The sequence below is a fragment of the Panonychus citri genome, unplaced genomic scaffold (genome assembly GCF_014898815.1).
Source record: "Panonychus citri isolate SS breed McGregor unplaced genomic scaffold, ASM1489881v1 Contig00137, whole genome shotgun sequence".
Taxonomy (NCBI): Eukaryota; Metazoa; Arthropoda; class Arachnida; order Trombidiformes; family Tetranychidae; genus Panonychus; species Panonychus citri.
This window is the reverse complement of record NW_026515542.1, coordinates 487,312-506,142: the sequence shown is the minus strand read 5'-3', so window position 1 is coordinate 506,142 and position 18,831 is coordinate 487,312. Positions and strand designations below refer to the sequence as shown.

The 18,831-nt window shown below is 30.0% G+C and overlaps 1 protein-coding gene across 1 annotated transcript in view; it reads right to left on the bottom strand.

The window, feature by feature from the left end:
• Positions 1–234: 234 nt before the first annotated feature.
• The window catches only part of LOC128392843 (uncharacterized protein DDB_G0271670-like), a 54,968-nt gene continuing 36,371 nt past the window's right edge, over positions 235–18,831 (bottom strand). The window contains exon 2 of the mRNA XM_053352931.1: positions 235–1,829. Within this exon, the coding sequence (XP_053208906.1) occupies positions 1,432–1,829 (398 nt within the window). The 3' untranslated portion in view covers positions 235–1,431. The remainder of the gene's footprint in view (positions 1,830–18,831) is intronic.

Here is an 18,831-nt window from a genome sequence, read left to right as displayed (position 1 = left end):
TCAATCAACTATCCATATCTATTCACCTTTACCCTAAGAATATCACTAATTTATTCTTACTAATAACTTAGAAAAAGCTCCATTGTAGTTGAATGTTGCTCAATAAGAGATGAAAATGCTTTTAATGTTACTAAATTCGATCACTAATCGAAAATTGATTGGAATTGAATAGATGCAACCAGCCCGATAAATTCACCGTCGAGAACAATTAAATTTACAATTAAGTGTTCAATTTATCGAAGCTGCTAAAATGTAATAACTAGCAACTTGTAAGTTAAATTAGCTTTATGGTTAATGGTTTTCTCAGCATAATAAATGGTATAACTGTCACAATTTAATCCAAATGATTTAAATGAATAATTAGATAGACTTTCATTGTAACAATTTAACTATCACGTTAATGGCCATTAAAAGCAAGTCTCGCAATTTGAATCAAGTTAATTTCTTATTTTTAGTAACTCGTGTTCAGTTTTATTCTTGGATTTAATTAAATTTATCTTGTAACCTTTTTTTAATTGTTGTTTTCTTTTTTACTACTTGTGAATTAATTAAAACCTCTTAATCAACAACCATGAAATGACGACAATTAAATTAGCAAAAGCTTTTAATCAACAACAAACATTTTCATTCACATTTCAAGGATTATACAATTTTAAATTTACTCTCTTCCAATTGTAACAACTTTTCATTCAAAAATCTTGCCAAAAGTGAATTAATTTAATTGGACAAGAATAAAATTAAATTGATCATCAATTGTTTCATTTGGTTTTTTTCAATAGTTAATCAGTTAATCAGTTTAATCTTTTCGTTTTCATTGGTCAGCAGAATTGATTTGGAATTAATATTATTCAACAACATAAAGAAAAGGAGAGAACAATTTTCATTTTCATTTTCTGTTAATTAGTTAATTACATTCATGAAATAGATTACAATTAGATGGACTTAAGGGTCAAGAAAGGGCAAGGTGAGTGAGGAAAAAAAGTTGGATTGAAATAGTTTCAGATTCGTTTTCTTTTCAATTGGAATTATTTTTAACGTCTTCATGGTGTTGATGTTATTTGATATTGGAAAAACATAACATCCTGAATTTTAATTGTTTCTTGATTTGAATTGTTTACCTAATCAGGAAATTAACAGTTTTCCAATCATGTTAATCGTAACAATCAGCAAATCAATTGATTGAGAATGGAGAATGGGAAGAGAAACAAACAACTGAATTAAATTCATTTACGTTTGAGTTTTCAGTTGAACCCTTTCCATTTCAATTGATTGATATAAATTTTTTATTTTATTTCAATTTTATCTTTTCTTTAATTGTAATAATAATTGAGATAAAATTGTGATAATGAGATTATATGACGATGATGACAATGGCAATAAACCATGAGAGAGAGAGAGAGAGAGAGAAATGTTGACGATGACAATTTTATCCTATTGCATTATCAATGCGGTCATATTTTTTTCTGGACATGGTTCCAAATGGTGCATTGGAAATACTTGAATAAAATCATTTTGAAATTCAGCCTCAGCTGATCCCATGGGCGGTGGATTACCCAGATCTCGAAGATATCTTTGTCCATCGGGACCTTGACCTGGATAATTGGGTGGACCATTGAGACTTGTGGCTACCGAGGTTTCCGTTTGAGCTCGACGTTTATTACGCTTTATTTTGATCACAATAACGGCACAAGCTAAAAGTGCCAATATCGTTAACACGGAAAGGGCAACGGTTATTTTGATATAAGTTTTGTTTACTACGATTAAAACGGGAACACAGATTCGTTCAGTTTTTTTCTCGCTACCACCGACATCTAGCATCTCATTGCCAGCTGATTGGGAAAGAGAAACAGAGAAAAGGAAAAAGAGAAACAAATATTAGATAAGAAAATAATCTTCAAACCAATATCCCATCTCGAAAGTTTAAATGCTAACCACCAGATGTCACCACACAACAGAAGAATTTTTTTACCAATTTCTTGTCATTCTGTCTAATGTTACTTTAAATGTTCATTTATTTCAAGTTTATGAAAAAAGAAACTGCTCAGTTCTTTATGCTGTTAAGAAAAACACTTTTTCATCCTGAAAAAAGTGATAACATTAATAAGTTTTTCATCAAAAATTGTTGTTTATTAAAATATCATTTGAAATGAGTCCATAAGCTGAATGAAAATCTGTCAACAGCTTGGGTGTAAACAGTTCAATGAATATCACTTTATAAATATCATGACAATGGAACAAAAATTCTTGGAAACAGAGTCAACAGAATTAAAGAAATTCTGGTGAATTTTTCGTTCTTTCTTTACTCTTGATTCATTCAATTCCAATCTTTTTTGATATTTTATCTTTTATATTAAATTATCATCATCAATTGAACGAGATCAGTGACTTTTAGTTTACCATGGAAACAAAGGAGACAAATGTTCATTGAGAAAACGAAAAATGTTCATAGACACAATTTACATCAGAACTTTTCTTCAATGCTTTTTTCTACCTATTGATACATGCCCTTTTCTCCAACAATTAGGAATGCAAATATTACCCTAATTAAAAGACTTCAAAATTTCGAAAAGTTCGAAGTTTAAAATGTTTCAAACAAGAGCTCAAGGAAAATTAGAACTTAAACTGAAACTAAGAGACAAAAAAGTTCTAAAAAAATTAGAAAGTCTAATTACTTTGGAAGGAAAAAGAAGAAAAAAAGTTCAAATTCGATTAGACATAAAATTCTTATTTAAAAGATTATCAAGTTAACTTAATCATCGTCAATCTTAAGAAACATTGGAATCTAATCAGGATTAGAATTTTTTACCTTCTTATACACGTATTTGCCCAAATTCGATCAATAATTTGAAGACAATTAATAAACTAAATTAAATCAACATCTTAATCAACTTGAATATTGTTGTTTACTTTAATTGAGCTAACAGTTGAAGTCTATTGGGCTTCAATCAAGTATTAACCTCAATCTGAGACTAGAATTGAAATTAATTAGGTTTATACTTTGATCTTAATACCAAACATCAAGTTAATAGTTGAACTGATTGTCAATTGTACTTGTCCTCAATTTTTGCAGGTAAATCTGATGAATAAGACAGGTAAGTCTGGCTTCATGTGGGTAACATGTTTTTTTTGTATCTCTTTCACCAAATTGAATCAATTCATGATTCTGATGATTATTATTATTCAGTGAAAATTAACACTGAAAAAGTGATTAATTGAAGCTTTTAGTTATCTCTCTTAATGGACTCCCTTTGACAAAACTCTCAGACATATTAAAATCACTTGAATTGAGAAAGATTGATTCATTAACTGAATTAAATATACGATTAATTAATTGAAATGAAAAACAAGAGCCAAAAAATTAACCACGAGTAAGTTAAAACAGTTAACTAACAATTGATTATTTTGCTCCAAATGGTTTAAATGAAACAATCAGACTCAGATTCCTGGAAAATAGTAGACAACTGAAATTAAGTTAATTACAAATCTAGTGAACTTTAATTGCTGATTCATCAATCATCATTAGTTTACAATTAAGAGAACTGATAACTAATGGAATCAGAAAATCTCAATGGATCAGACTGATTTTCGGACAGAAATGAAAGAGAGAGAGATAAAGTTCTGAAACTGGTTCAATTCAGTTGATTACAGATCAGCAACGAAATTAAAATCCTGATTCAAGTTCCGATCATGATAATCTATTGATTCAGCCTGATGACCTTCAATGGAACTCAATAAATACATACAACTAATACCAAGATAATGATTCTTATCATCAACATCATCACATAACCTCAAATGATAAATCATCAAGGTGCAATTATTTTCAATTCTATTTTGCTGATTCCTTGACCATTGGCTATCACTTGTTCATTATATATAAATATTACTCATTATTCACCATTTCCATTAACTTGAATATCAATCAGCCTTTATTTTACTCCAAATATAAATGAATTGGTACCAGAGGGTTTGAAAATATTACAGTTCGCTAATGGATAAGAATTGATAATCTCAAAGCCCAAAGTACTTGAGAAGATGTTACTCTTTGTTGATGATAAAACGTATATACTATTATGTATTGTCTATTGGAAGATAATAATTATGAGGATAAAAAGAATGAGAGAAAAGCTAAGAAATGATAATAAAATGATAATATGAATTAGTTACACTAGAATTCTGAGAGAAAAACTATTTCTTTCATCTTCTTCATTTCCTCTTACATGTATTGTTTATTCACATGAAAATATTTTTCATTCTCTGTTCATATTACATGATATTGTTTTTGTTTCCATATTTATACTTACATATCTCATCCGTATCGCTCCCAATTGCCCCACCTCACCTCTTTTGATATAATGATAAACAATCGGGAAATGATGAAAATAGTAAAAAAAAAACGTTCTAACCAATAACATGTAATATTATTGTTATCATTTCAATCAGACAGATATTATATTCAGAATAAATAACAGGGTGTATATTATATACGACGTCAGATGAATGAATCTAATAGATGATATTTTCTTTCATCTTTTCCTCCTCATCCTCATCCTCATCATTGCATCATCATCATCATGATGTAATAAAATAGTTACATTTCCTTGGAAATGATGAAAATAGTAAAAACGTTCTAATAACATGTAATATTATTATTATTTCAATCAGACAGATATTATATTCAGAATAAATAACAGGGTGTATATTATATACGACGTCAGATGAATGAATCTAATAGATGATATTTTCTTTCATCTTTTCCTCCTCATCCTCATCCTCATCTTTGCATCATCATCATCATGATGTAATAAAATAGTTACATTTCCCTTGTATAGTCTCTTGGTACAGTTTATCATCTTATTGATTTAATATAACTTTCGAAAAGCAGTTAATTGTTTATCATACCAATCGAAAAGGTTATAATTCAATTGATTCCAACTAAGAGGAAACTCAAAATCTAAGAGAACGTAAAAGGTAAATGATTGACCGTTGGGATCTAATTTGAGGTCAGTGATTATGATCATCATCATAATTCAAAGATAGAAGTTGATATGAAATGATAATGATACATAAAATGTAATATCACCCTGTAGAAATAGAAACTTTTCCAGATAGAAACAATATCAGAAATTCATATCATCATCTTATCTTGTCTGAATAACTCACTTTACATGGTGAACTGGTAACAGAACTTTTCTCAGAAAAGTTCCAATGGCAAATTCCAAGTATTATAACATGATACAAAGTAGATATTTGGTTATTGTTACATTATGATGAAAGAGAGACAGAGAGAGAGAGTGAGTGAGAGATGCGATAAATTAGTTGGTGAAGGAAAAAATTTGAGACTCAGAATTTTGTTTGGAATCTTATGTTTCAACCAATACATGGTGATCCAAGGTAGAAATGAATTCTCAACGATAACAGATTAAGAGGACATTTAAACTATGATCATGAAATGAACATGAATATATATTTATTATGATATTTATGGACATTTTTGTTTGCCCTTCTCAGAATGTACAGTTAAGTAAATTGTCCAATATTGACAGAAAATATCTCGAAACTTTCTTACCATTACCAACTCTGAAAATCTTTATCCTACATAATATTAGATACACAATTGTATGATGATAATTATCTCCAATTGAATTTATATAATCGTTGCGATAACTGTTTATCATATATGGATGATCAATAATATTGTCAATTAACTGGAAATGTTGATAACAATTGTGACAAATTGTGATATATTCAGAAGAGGATATAATTGTATCTCTGCAATCATTTCCAATAAAGTATCTAATAGATTAATTGAAATCCTCTGAGAGGAATGAAACTTCATGATTCACTAAAACCGAGATTCATGGCAATTCATGATAATATTTCACTCACAATATAACCAAGATATTTGATGTCTACATGGTATGAAGGTGGACTCTTCATGTCATGATAGTGTTTAGAATAATAGAAATAAAAGAAAAAATTGAGAATCATTACCATCATTATCCAATCCATAATTCTTTATCTCCAGAGAGCTAAAAAGTTCAACCTTTTTTTGCTCATCCTCATGATCATTATCTCTTATTATCTAACATGTAACATCAAGCTAATTTCCAATAACAATATTAATCGGATAGCTTATATTTCAACACTTTAACTTTGGTTTTCTAAGTGAAACTTTTCAATGGTCATCTCACCCATGGAAATGAGAGATATCATCACATTAAAGGAGCAAAGGAAAGTATTCAAGTAGTCAAATATATTATCTGATTCGTTATCATGATTAGATAGGATTCTTATCACTTGAAGAAGATACTAAAGTTGAAAAGTAATAATATCTTCCCATTTGATTACGATAACAGGTATTTCATTGGACTTTTTATCACCAGAATTGCATGTAATCATTGGTATTGAAATTTTCCACCACTTTTCATCAATTCATTGGATACACTTCGCTGGTGATGTTGGCGGAGGTAAAATATTACATTTGATTTATCCTGGAGGGAGGTAAAAATCATTGTGAAAAAATGTATGGTTGTACCTTTGATTTCCCTTGATATTATTACTCGATAAACAATTTCAACCAAAAATAAGAGCCAAAGGTTGAGTTATTATCATTATTTTCATTGATATTTTCCCTCCTACTCATATTTTTCATCCATATACTCACCGCTATACCCACTCTTTGATCATGATGATAAATCATATACCCATCTAAATGTATAATAATAATAATGGCTACTCGAAACAAAAGAAGAAGCAAAAAACAATCTATTCCAGCATTGGAGTTCCCGCTCATGACTTTAATATTTTTTGTCCAATGTTTTCCATTTTAAGTCAATGTTATTATTTCAAAGATATTTTCCCTTCTTGTTGTCCTTCCCTGAATATCAATGGTCAGTTTTGCTTTGTACTATCAACTTACGGTTGGTAAAATTAATCACCACTGGACAGTGAGAGGTGATAATGTTATCAATAGTAATGCTTTTCTTATGTTGACATGAGATAAACACACTGAGAATAGACAAAGGTAAGACATTAATCTTCATAAAAAGAATTAAGGAATGTCATTAAGTTATATCTTCTCATTTTGTCTTCTTTTATCTTCTTCTTGTCGTCATCATCATGAGAATTCATCAGATTCTTCAGCATTGTCTTTTCTATTTTTACTACTGTAGAAGTAATTTTTTCTTTCCAACCAAAATGCTAATCCAACGAAAGCCTCAAATTATACATTTACACTGATCGTAGTTCCCTTGGTACATCGACACAGATCGAACATTTGAAAAGTTATATGTACATGGAATCGAATCCCTTTCTCAGGTATCAAGATTACTTTTTATCTCTTGGTTCCAATTTCATTGATTCACAACGATAAATAAATTCTATCACAGTTTATATATAATATAAGAGTTTCGTACATGAGAATGGAAAGGAAATGAATAAAGTAAAAGAGGTTAGAACATTATTTCTGCTTTGAGTCGCTGATTCTTTTGGCTAATTTTCTATTAGTACTTTTCCATGATGGCACAACAACACGGAAGAAGGTGTAAAGTGTTATGATTGAGAGAAGAAAACCAAATTTTAACGAATAGATACTTTCGAAAATATCAAAAGAAATCGATTTTATTGATTTTCTTTCTGATTCTGTAGCCTTATTTTTTCTCCTTCGTCTTCTTGTCTCTTCCTTTCTCTTCTTCCTTCTCTCTCTCTCTCTCTCTCTCATGACATTCTTGAGAGAGAACGAGAGAGAGAGAGAAGAGAGATACAAAGAGCAAAGGTAATCATAGACAGGGAGGGAACAGAAAGTTCTCAACAGATTCTGATAAGATGTTGATAGTAATAGAGGGGAAAAAGTTGAATGATAAAAGGAAAGAAAGAGGATGAATTACATGGGAAAAAGTTCATTGCTTTGAATGAAGAGTAAATATCATGATATTTTCATGAAGAATCATAATTATTACTTAGAAAGTAGTTGTTACAATTGTTTTCTTAACATGATTATTGCTAACTTGTTATTCACAATTGTAACTCTTTTTTGCTCATCATCAAATGTAACTTCATATTCATCCTACTAGTATGATGATTTGTGAGCTCACAAATCATCATCAATATCATCTCATATCACTCTGACCTTATATTATTATTAAAGTAGCAAGTTAATACATTTGATACATTAGTTAATTGATTAATTTACGATTTGATTAATTGATTGTTTCATCTAAACTCTAAGCCAGAATTAATGTTCACCATGAGTAAGGGAAAAATCATTTACAACATGTTACAATATGAATACTATCATGTGGATGATAATAATGATGATTATTATTATTTCGTTAGATGAATCAATCAATTAACTGTATCGCCATCAATTCAGTTCATAGAGATGGTCATTGGATTGTTATCGTTTTTCGAGGTAGATATAATATGATAAATGATTATTTCTCATCAAGATATTCAGGGCTCATAACAATTGAGATTAGAATCAATTATTTTTATCATTGAGTTGATTGTTACAATTAAATTATCAGCGAGAAAACAATTAAATCAAATCCAATGTTTATCAATAGATTAGTTTTTCAACCAATATAAAAATAATGTTAAGTAAATATCATGGTGATTATATTGAACTAATGAAATCGATGATGAATCAAATATTGAATTTGATGTCACTTTCATGGGAAGATGATCAACAATCAATTCAACTGATTTTTATCTGTGTTTTATCACCAGAATTTCATCCGATAAATGTTATTATATTTTTTTCTCTCCTGAATTTATGTTCATTTATCTTCCACCATATGATTGATGTTATCATGTTTACTCAATTTTCTCACAATTTGGGTGTCAAAAGAGACCAAAAGAGACTGGAAAATTTCCCTTTCTTCTTTTCTTTCTTCTCATTCTGATTCTATTCGAACAATAAAAAAGTTCTGTTGATTCGTTTCCATCGTTCTTTGAACCTTTCAATCCATTACTTAGCTTATTGAGATGATAAAAGGTTCATTCGCCGTCATGTTTATCGTCATCATCTTTAAACTTATTCAAATTGCCCTCAAGGTAATCAAAGCTTTGAGCGAAAAGAGGGAATGGAAAAGAAAAAAAAATTCCAATCTCAACAACGATAAGCAGCTAGAAAGAAAATGTTTCCAAACTGTCATTCTAAAATCGGAAAGGAAAAAAAGAGAAGAGAAAAGTTCATTGTAAGATTGAAGGTAAGATCAGGAAAAGCAATTCTATTATCATCATGAAGCTAATAGCCTCCGGCAAGGGAGTGGGAAAAGTCACCTAGATAACCAACTTGCCACCCTCAATATTATCAGTATAATATTTCACGATGAAAGCTTATAAATTATATAAAGGTTAACATATGATGACTGATTCAGATTGAAAAAAAACAAAGAGACAAATGAAATCATTGATAATAAACCCTCAGGAATTAATGTTTATGTACTTTCAAAGTTGATTCGTATACAATTTACCAATTGTTTGTTTACCTAATATCTAAATTGTGATTAAATGACTTTCAATTGTAAAAGATAATTACACAAAGTGAGGATTTTAAATATAACATGATTGTTGAGATAGTTGATGTAGATATTTTCATGGAGATTCTGAGTAAACAATTTGAATACAAGGTAAAAGTAAATAGTCAACAATTTAATCTCCATTAACTTTACACTTAATTTCCATCAACATTAATCATCTTATGTATCTAAATGGTATCATATGGAGACAGTTACATGATCTTTGAGTTTGTGTATATTCAATTCATGATGGTTACCCGAATGAATTAACGATTTACGATTTTAATTTATGAAATTTTTGCTTTGAAAATGAGTAATCAGTAGTTGAGTAAAACCCTCCGAAATAAACTATTAGTATAAGAGTGTACATTTGCACTGTTAGGTACGGACATAATTAAACCGATTAGCAATAAATAAAAATAAATGAGGACCAGGGACCTTTACAACTGAACAAACTGAATTAAGTGATAGCGATTATGATGATAAAAGTTAGAAAAAGGTAGACTCTGGACCAAGTGTCAAGTGATGCTTCTGAATTAAGTGCGGTTTCTGGACCTGAATTTTTTGAATAATTTTTTGTGCATTTTTTTTGGCGCGAAATGTGAAATTTGTATAAAAGAGGATGAACAGAATAACTTCAGCTCATTTGATGTGATGAAACATAACATGATTTTACGAATCATGATTTTCATAATTATTACAGTAATTTTACTTCTAATATTCTGCACACTACTTTTTGATAATATTAAATATGACCAAATCAATTTGGCCTGATTATCGTATTGATAATGTAGTTTCAATATGGTCAATTGGACCAATACAGATCAAAGTAGACAGCACGAAAGAAAAAATTCAATGCTCAAGTTATACGAACTGATAATGGTGTACTGTTAGTTTTTTCGTCAGGAAAAATTACAGAAACTGGTTTCAGCAGTCCACCCATGTCATTGATGGAAACGTTCCGCAACATCCGCATCTGATGACGATGTTTTTATGAATTATATCAGGTAAGGTTTTCTCATGTCTGATATTGTTTTGCAATTAACTTACTAGCTTTATGCTTATTCCCGGGATTTTTTAAATCAAAGGGGACCGGTTACTCATAAGACTGACCTGATGTTCTCTTTAATTGAAATGTCGCATTCACTGAGTGACAGAAAGAAATTCATTGTTAAAAGAGTGGCGAAATACGCAATCGCACGGTTAATAAACGGGCGCGCAACTCAGATTACGCATCACGTGAATTCAAGGATAGGTAGGGCAGTTCAACAATGTGTTGAAATTGATGAACAGTTCAATCTAGAAGCGTCTAAAAACGCCAGACTTTACGCAGAACTTAACTGCGTTGAAAGTATCTCAAGATGAAAATCAAAAGTCTGAACTTTCATTTATTGATTGGGTCATCCGAAAAATTGTCGATAAAATGCAGATGCATTTTAACCCAGAGACCCGGAAAATGTTAAGCTAATCACAAGCGTTCAACGCCCACCGACCATTTCTGCATAAACCTGACCTAAGGGTAAAGTGGGCTGACTTCTCTTACGATTCTTGAGTTTAACTTTACCCTTAGGGCATACTCTGTAACCTTAACAATAAACCACCTTTCACACTTATTACCCCATTAAGTACTCGTTGGGTTAGATTCAACCTTTCAACGTTTATTTTTATTCATTTTACCTATTTTGTACTTAACAATATTAAAGATTACTAATTGATTAATTAGGCACTGAGTGGAAGTTCACTAAAAGAAACGGAAAGTGTTGATGAGTAACAATTAAAATGTATTGTGACTTATAGAGGACACTGGTAAGTAATTAAGTGTGTTGATTGTATTTAAGATGTAGTCTAAAAACTCATCTAAGTGTGTCAAATAGCCAATAATGAATTGACAAAAGGGGGAGCTAGTATAATCTAATGTAATAGATCCCTTACAGCACGTTCAAGTACATTAATTTTTTCAATCAAATTTCGCACTGCAGCATGTAATTGTTGAACAACTATTTGCCCCTTCCTGGTTAGCAGCCCGGTTCAGATCTTTTCGGGTGTTTCTTAGGAATTTGACAATGTTGAAGTGAATTTTGCACCGTATGACGGCCTCACTACTTTCTAGTGTTCTTTCAATACTTTCTTTAAACCTTTGCCGAAAATTCGGGTCTAGAGTGTTAGTTTGTGCTGAAAAAGGTATTTACTTAACTACTGTAATCAAATTGTCTATTTAGTATAAAAGTTAGCGATGAATATGATTTATCTTGTTTGAATTAATATTCAAGGGAAAATTAATAGGAACTCCTTTATCTCCAATAATTGGAGAAGTCAAAAGAACCGAAACTTGATTATCACAAAGTTTGGAATTGATAAACAATCAGGAAAAAGAAATCCAGTTATTGGGAGATAGAATTGGGAGTAGATTCTTGAAATCCGAAACTTTCTCCAATTTCTCATCTAAATATTATAATATAAGATACAATAAAGCGAAGAAGAATTAGAAGAAGAAGAAGAGAAAAAGGGAAAATAGAACAAATAGAAATTGAAAAAATTCTAATTCCAAATATTCATGAGAGAAAAATTCAATGAGGTTACCTTGAATTCTCTGGTGAATACAAACATATAGAATTGATTTTACCTCCTTCAACTCTACTGATGGTTATCAAGGTGGAAAAGTAAAAGATTCGAGACAAAACTCCATCATCATTATTATCGTTGAGAATTATTGATTTCCATCAAAAATTGTTCAGCAATAATAATCATGTAACAATCGCAAGGAAAACAGAAACACATATACAAAGGTAATTGTTTCAATGTGCCTCCGAAAATCATAATCTCAACACTGAACAAAAACAACAAAATAGTAAAAGGTAAATACAATTAAACAGAAAAACATTATCCCAATGATAATATTTATGTTTTATTATCTTTTAGAAATCCAACCCACCAGGTAACATTTTCCCTTTTACCTCTGGAATATTTTTATTATTGTAGCCATTTTTGTTTCAATGTCCTTTTCAAATATCATGGTGAACATGGTGAACAAACAGATTCTCAGGATATAAGCTTGAAACTAACCATCCATAGAGATATATAAAAGGAAATAAACAAACATAGATACGTAATGTTATTACTATGATATTATTATTATTATCATGAAATTTCAGGCTCTCTACTCTGGACTGATAGTAAACTCCCTGATAGGCGGCGGGAAATGGCAACGGTAAAGTTTCATAACCCATTGGCTTTTTACTGACACTTGCAATTCTCATGAATTCTGATACCCTGAGTTTTTTGCATGTGTAGATGGATTAATCTGTTAAGTTGGAACAATGAGAGTTTTGATTCATTGTCCTGAGATAATGAATAGTTTCCCTGAGAGAGGGAGAGAGAGAGAGAGAGAGACATTCAAATTCATATCATGTTACCTGTCAATCTCACACCTTGAATCTGGGGAAATATTCAGAGTGTCTCATGAAAAAACTGGAACCAAATCACATTCAACATGAAAAAATGAACTTTTTCATCAATAAACTCAATTGACAATAATTTACCTTTTATTTATACATTTCATTTGATATTTTACTTATTTATCATAATCTTTTTTTATTTGATTGATTGGAATACAGTTTGAATGATTATTTAAAACTTTATCATGAATCAATACATGAGCTCTCATTGAATATCATTAACTTTATGCATTTACATATTTGCCATGAAAAAAAGTTTATGGTAGCATGACAAGAATCACCAGCTTGTATTAATCAGACTTTATCATTATCATCATGATTATTCATGAATCCTTCATGATGGTAAACTAGGGTTGATCCATAAAAATTTCAACCACAGATCCCGGAAACTGTGATCCTTAGATCAATTTCATTCCGTGGGAACTGTTTACTCATAATCATGAAATGAAAACGATATGTTTACATCTATCATTTTTCAGGACGATTTTTTTAATGGAATTTTGTTCCTCGAGTAAATTGATGATAATAATGATATTATCTCTTCATCCCCCTTAAATTTTTCGAGAACTATTAACTTTGCTTCTTCACTCTATTCCAATGAAGGGCATTCAATCAATTGATTGTCATATGTTTCTATTAAGAAGTTTAAGTTTCATGATCTAGAAAAATGAATTTTTCTCCTGAATCAGCATCATGAACATCATGACATCTCGTTCAGTCCTTACGTCAATTATACTCCAAGATTATCATTAGAATATCAACTTGACAGGTGAAATGAAAGATTCAAATACAATGTTAATTGTATTAACTATCTAATCGATCACGATGGTGGTGACATTGAATCGTCAGAATTATGAGCCTATTCTGAAAGAATTGAATATTTTGAATCACATTCAATTCTAGAATTCAAAATAAAATGTTTCCTTTCATGATAAATTTATTGTCTTTCTGAATAATGTTCATTATATTGATTCTCATGGTGAAAGGTGAAACTTAAACTGATTGACAATCTATCCTATCAAATTGTCAACAATCAGCATAAATTGCTCATAGTCCATGATAATAATTAGATCAATCGTCACATTTTGTTCACCGCCCATTAAATAATTGATATAACATTAAAACCTTTGAGATTGAAATTAAATCATAACTTTTCAACTCAATCCAATTTTCAGATCAATTCATTGTCATTTTATCTCCATGAAAAATGAAAGTTCATCATCATGAATATCAACCAAACCTCTGATTTAACCTTCTCTTTGTCTTCTCTTCAACCTGTCAACTGTTAAACGATAATAATAATAACAGTAAATCTCATTTCTTTTGACTTGCAATCCATGAACTTGAGCCTCAATTTACATGATAAACTAGCTGAACGAAAATGTTCAAATTATTTTATAAATAAAAAGAGAAAGAGAGAAAACCTTAAATTCAATTCTACTGAATTTTATTCTTTACCAACCAAATTTATATTCTGACATTTCAGACGAAAAAAGAATGAGATAGAAGCTCTCTCTCTCTCTCTCTCTCTCTCTCTCTCTCTCTCTCTCTTGTAAATTAATATTCGAAGAAAAAAAAATTCCAATCCATTATTAAGTTTATTCGAAGGGGAAAAATTCAGACTGAGATTTACTTTGAATTTTGACTGAGCTTATCTAATGGAACCTTCATGAAATCAATATCTCATTTATGTTCCTCTCCATTAGTACAAGTTAAAACTTTTTTTCTGAAATATTGTATTACTTTAAAACATTTCCACCTCCCAGCCCATGATATTTTCATTATTATTCATAGAAAAATATTATTTATATTATTATCATTATTATTATTAGCTGAGTAATCATAATGACTTTTCAGTCAAAATCTATTAAGTTTTCAAAATTATATTGTTTTTCTGTGCAATGAGAATGATATAGTTGATCAAATCTCCGGATATCATGAACTTTGTATCTCTGTTACAATATCGTTGCTCTCTGATACTTTTCATGTTGAAGTTTCCATGATAACGGTTATATATTAAATTATAAGCCCTTCGGCTATTAGTTTTCAACTTGATTGTTGATGTAATTGCGCTATGAGTTTCTGTAAAGTCAATGAATCTATTACTGGACTAATATTTTCTTCATTTAGCTCTGACTGAGCTCACAATGGGAAGAAAATTTGTCATCGAAAAAAGTCAAAATTTCTGAATCAACTAATCACAGCGAAATATTAATTAGAGTGTAGAAAACTGTCAAGAACTTTCTTTATTAAGGCTTCATTTTCTTTCTCCCATGAAAGATTTCATTTCAAAGTTTTTTTTCCATCTTCGAACTTCCATATAAACCACCTAACCGATCATCTAATATATCACCGAGGAACATCCAACTTTATCTAAAAAAAGAGAGACACTGACCTTTTAGATCTCTAATGACCATTATTTGAGGAATAAAAAAGAAAAATAGAAAAAAGTTCTGAGATTTTGTTCACCTCACAAATTTTATCGAATTAACTTATATTATGCTGATTAATCAAAATTTTGATTTCGAACCAAAAATTTATCATCAACTTTTCTCGAAAAAAAAAGTATCGCTTCTTTTTGTAGTTCGAACCTTTCAAAAACATTCAACTCGAAATAGAGATGGAAGAAAATATTAACAGGGAGGAACTGAAAATGAATTATTACTTACGTTTCAAATCAGAATTAATGATAATTAATCATAAATTATTTCCTCATCACCGAGCAAATTAAATCAAATGATGATAATCAGTCACTTTGAAATCTAATTTTTCAATAACTGTTGACATCCTAATGATAATCAATGAGTTTTTTTGCTTGTCTGTATCTTTGTTTTGTTATTCAATTTGATTTGAAATAACATTTCAATGATGATTATTATCATGACAATTAACGTTGATTAACTGTTAATTGTCAACTGTCAGCCAAATGGATGAAGATTAAAGTTTGAACAATTTGTTAATATTAATGTTAGGTAGCATAAAGTGATTAAATTAATTGTGACATTTGTTGATTATCAATGAAGTTATGGACAAGGAAATTATTATAAGATAACAATCAATGTTGATTTGTTGTTGTTGATTGTGATCAAATTAGCGACAATCTTGATGAAAGTAATTAGCCTGATGATGATAATAATTATCAATCATGATAATAATAGGAGATGAAGAGGTAAAAGTGTAATCCGTTAATCAATTGTCAAGAATAGACTGTTAATCCAATAAACATTTACTACAATCAATCAATAGAAATCCACAGAAAAAGAGAGAAACTTTTGTGAAATAAAATCGAGAAGAAAAAAAAAGTTCTAATCTTAATTCCAATGACCATTTCTTTGTATTACATATATGGAAGGTGATAGAACTATTTATAGAACTTGGAATTTGTGTTATTAATAATATAATAGAACATTTTTCCCTTGCAAGTTCGAAGTACAATTTGAGTTGCAACTTTCCTCGTCTTCCTTGATTTCGATTTCATTGTATTCATTTTCATATATTCGGCTTGAGGCTCTAACCAGGAACCATGTATGGTACCCGGAAATGGATTTCACTTTCACCAAGATTGAGTTGTTATCATCAATTCTAATTGTTAATCATCATTATTATCCTTGGATATTTAATTAATAACATGATAGAAGTGGGAAAAAAAGTTTTAACACTAATCATATCGAATCCAATTTCTCATCGACGCTTAGATAAATTAACCATCGAATTATTTTATCCCCAGAAATAGAAACAGTAATACAGATTTCGATTCTCATCATAACGATAAGATCTACTTCATACTCTTTTTGTTTCTATTTTCACTCCCACTTATATAATAACATCCAGCCTGAGACGTAATAATAATAATCCTGAACATATCAGAACAGTGATGAAATTTAATGCTTCTTTATGGTGAAAAGAAATAATAGAAAAGAAGAAGAAGAAAAAAAAGAAATGAAATTAGTGGATGAAAATTGTTCCCCTGAGGGCTCAATATGTTTCTGATACATGGTAACATTCACTGGTTGCTGTTGTTTTCTGCAAAAAGATAAGGGTGAGAGAGAGAGAGAGAGAGAGAGAGAGAGATGATAAAGCAAATGAAACATGGAAAAGCCCAAGAAAATATCATGTAGACAGAAAATTGTTCAGATGAATTTAAATTGAGTTCCATGAGTTATGATAAGGATAAAGAATCGGTGACAGAAACAAATGGTATTGATGAGAGTTGATGTATTTTTTTTCTTCATGAGTATCAAATAAATACCGGAAATGAATACTGTGTTTCCGGGTGGGAAAAGTGAATGATATTATATGAAAAAAAGGAACCCACAAAATGATGTAATAAGAAACTACCAGTACTGAATTATTATCACCTTTATTATCATGAGAATATAATTTTGTACCAAATTCAGTTTCCTTCAGGATCATAGATATTCAGTTAATGTTGTATATATGGTGTGTGTGTGTATGTTGCTGATGATGATTTAAGGTTAACTTAATGAGAGAGTGAGTGAGAGAAAGAGAGAGAAAAAAGTTCCAACAATCACCATCACCATCATCATTCAATTAGACACTAAATTAATAATAACCATCGTTAACTGTCTCATTGATTTATGAACGTAATTATAATAACGTATTCATGATAAATATACACACCAAGTCACAGTGATTATCATTTTTATCATCATCGTATTTATTATTACCGTTATTATTTCACTATTATCTTATCATCATCATCATCTTTCAAGATCCACTGAACATATGATATCTACTTTATAGATTCTAGTCTTTAATTTATCATTTCAACTTAGTTTTTATTTCGTTGCAACGAAATATTCAACAACGATGATGACGCATAATCAAATAATCTTAAAATCTGAATTCAAGTCACAATTTGGATAATAATTATCATGAAAAAATGGTTCTTCTGCATTTACTGTAATCTTTCAATCATCATTTTCTTTCATCCTGTAAACAACTAAATCAGTAAATTCTGAGTACTTGAATCCAAAAAGAGTAGGGTGTTTATACCGTTCGATATTAAATTAGTTAAATTAATCGAAATGGTGTTTTTGCCATTTTCTGTCTTCTTGAAATCGACTGAACAATTTTCTTTTCATCTATTTCGTTCCTAATGAAAATGCAAATAACAATCACAACTTTTCTCATTTATTTGTATCAACAATTAATAATATCATGCGCTCATCAAGTAACAAAATAGTCCTCAATCTCTGTCTCTGTTAATAACAAGAAGAAGTTATGAAAGACAAGCGTTCATACTGGATCACCAGAGAATCGGACACTGAAGATCATCCTGAATATCTCACAAGGGGAAGAAGGAGCAGCCGAATTGTCATTTTTCGACTGAGTATTTAGAGAAATGGGAAATGAATGAAGGCGTGAAATGCCAACGAGTCTACCCTACTGGCCGATCTAGAGACTTTTGATTCGTTCTCGAGTTCGAAAGTTCACTAGAATTTTCTGAAAATATTTGGTCTCGATCGGTAAATTGGACCCGGTCTTTAGATACTTATCACCATCATGATAAGCTAACTGATAATCTTATTGAGGTAATTATATCATTGAATAAATCCATTTTTCTTATTGACGAGTCAATCACCTTTAAATCACTGGTTATGTCTTGATCGATATTCATGTTAATGATTAATTTAATTACCTTGCTAATGATACGATGATTAGATGATCAATTAGCTTTGAGAATACGCTCATGTTGGAAAATATTAATTATCCTAATGAAGATGATGAATTATGATAACATGATACATATGAACTTTTTTTCTGCCTTTACTCATGGAAAATTCATATTTGCCTTTACATGTGATTCTTTTTCATTTTTGTCTCAGATT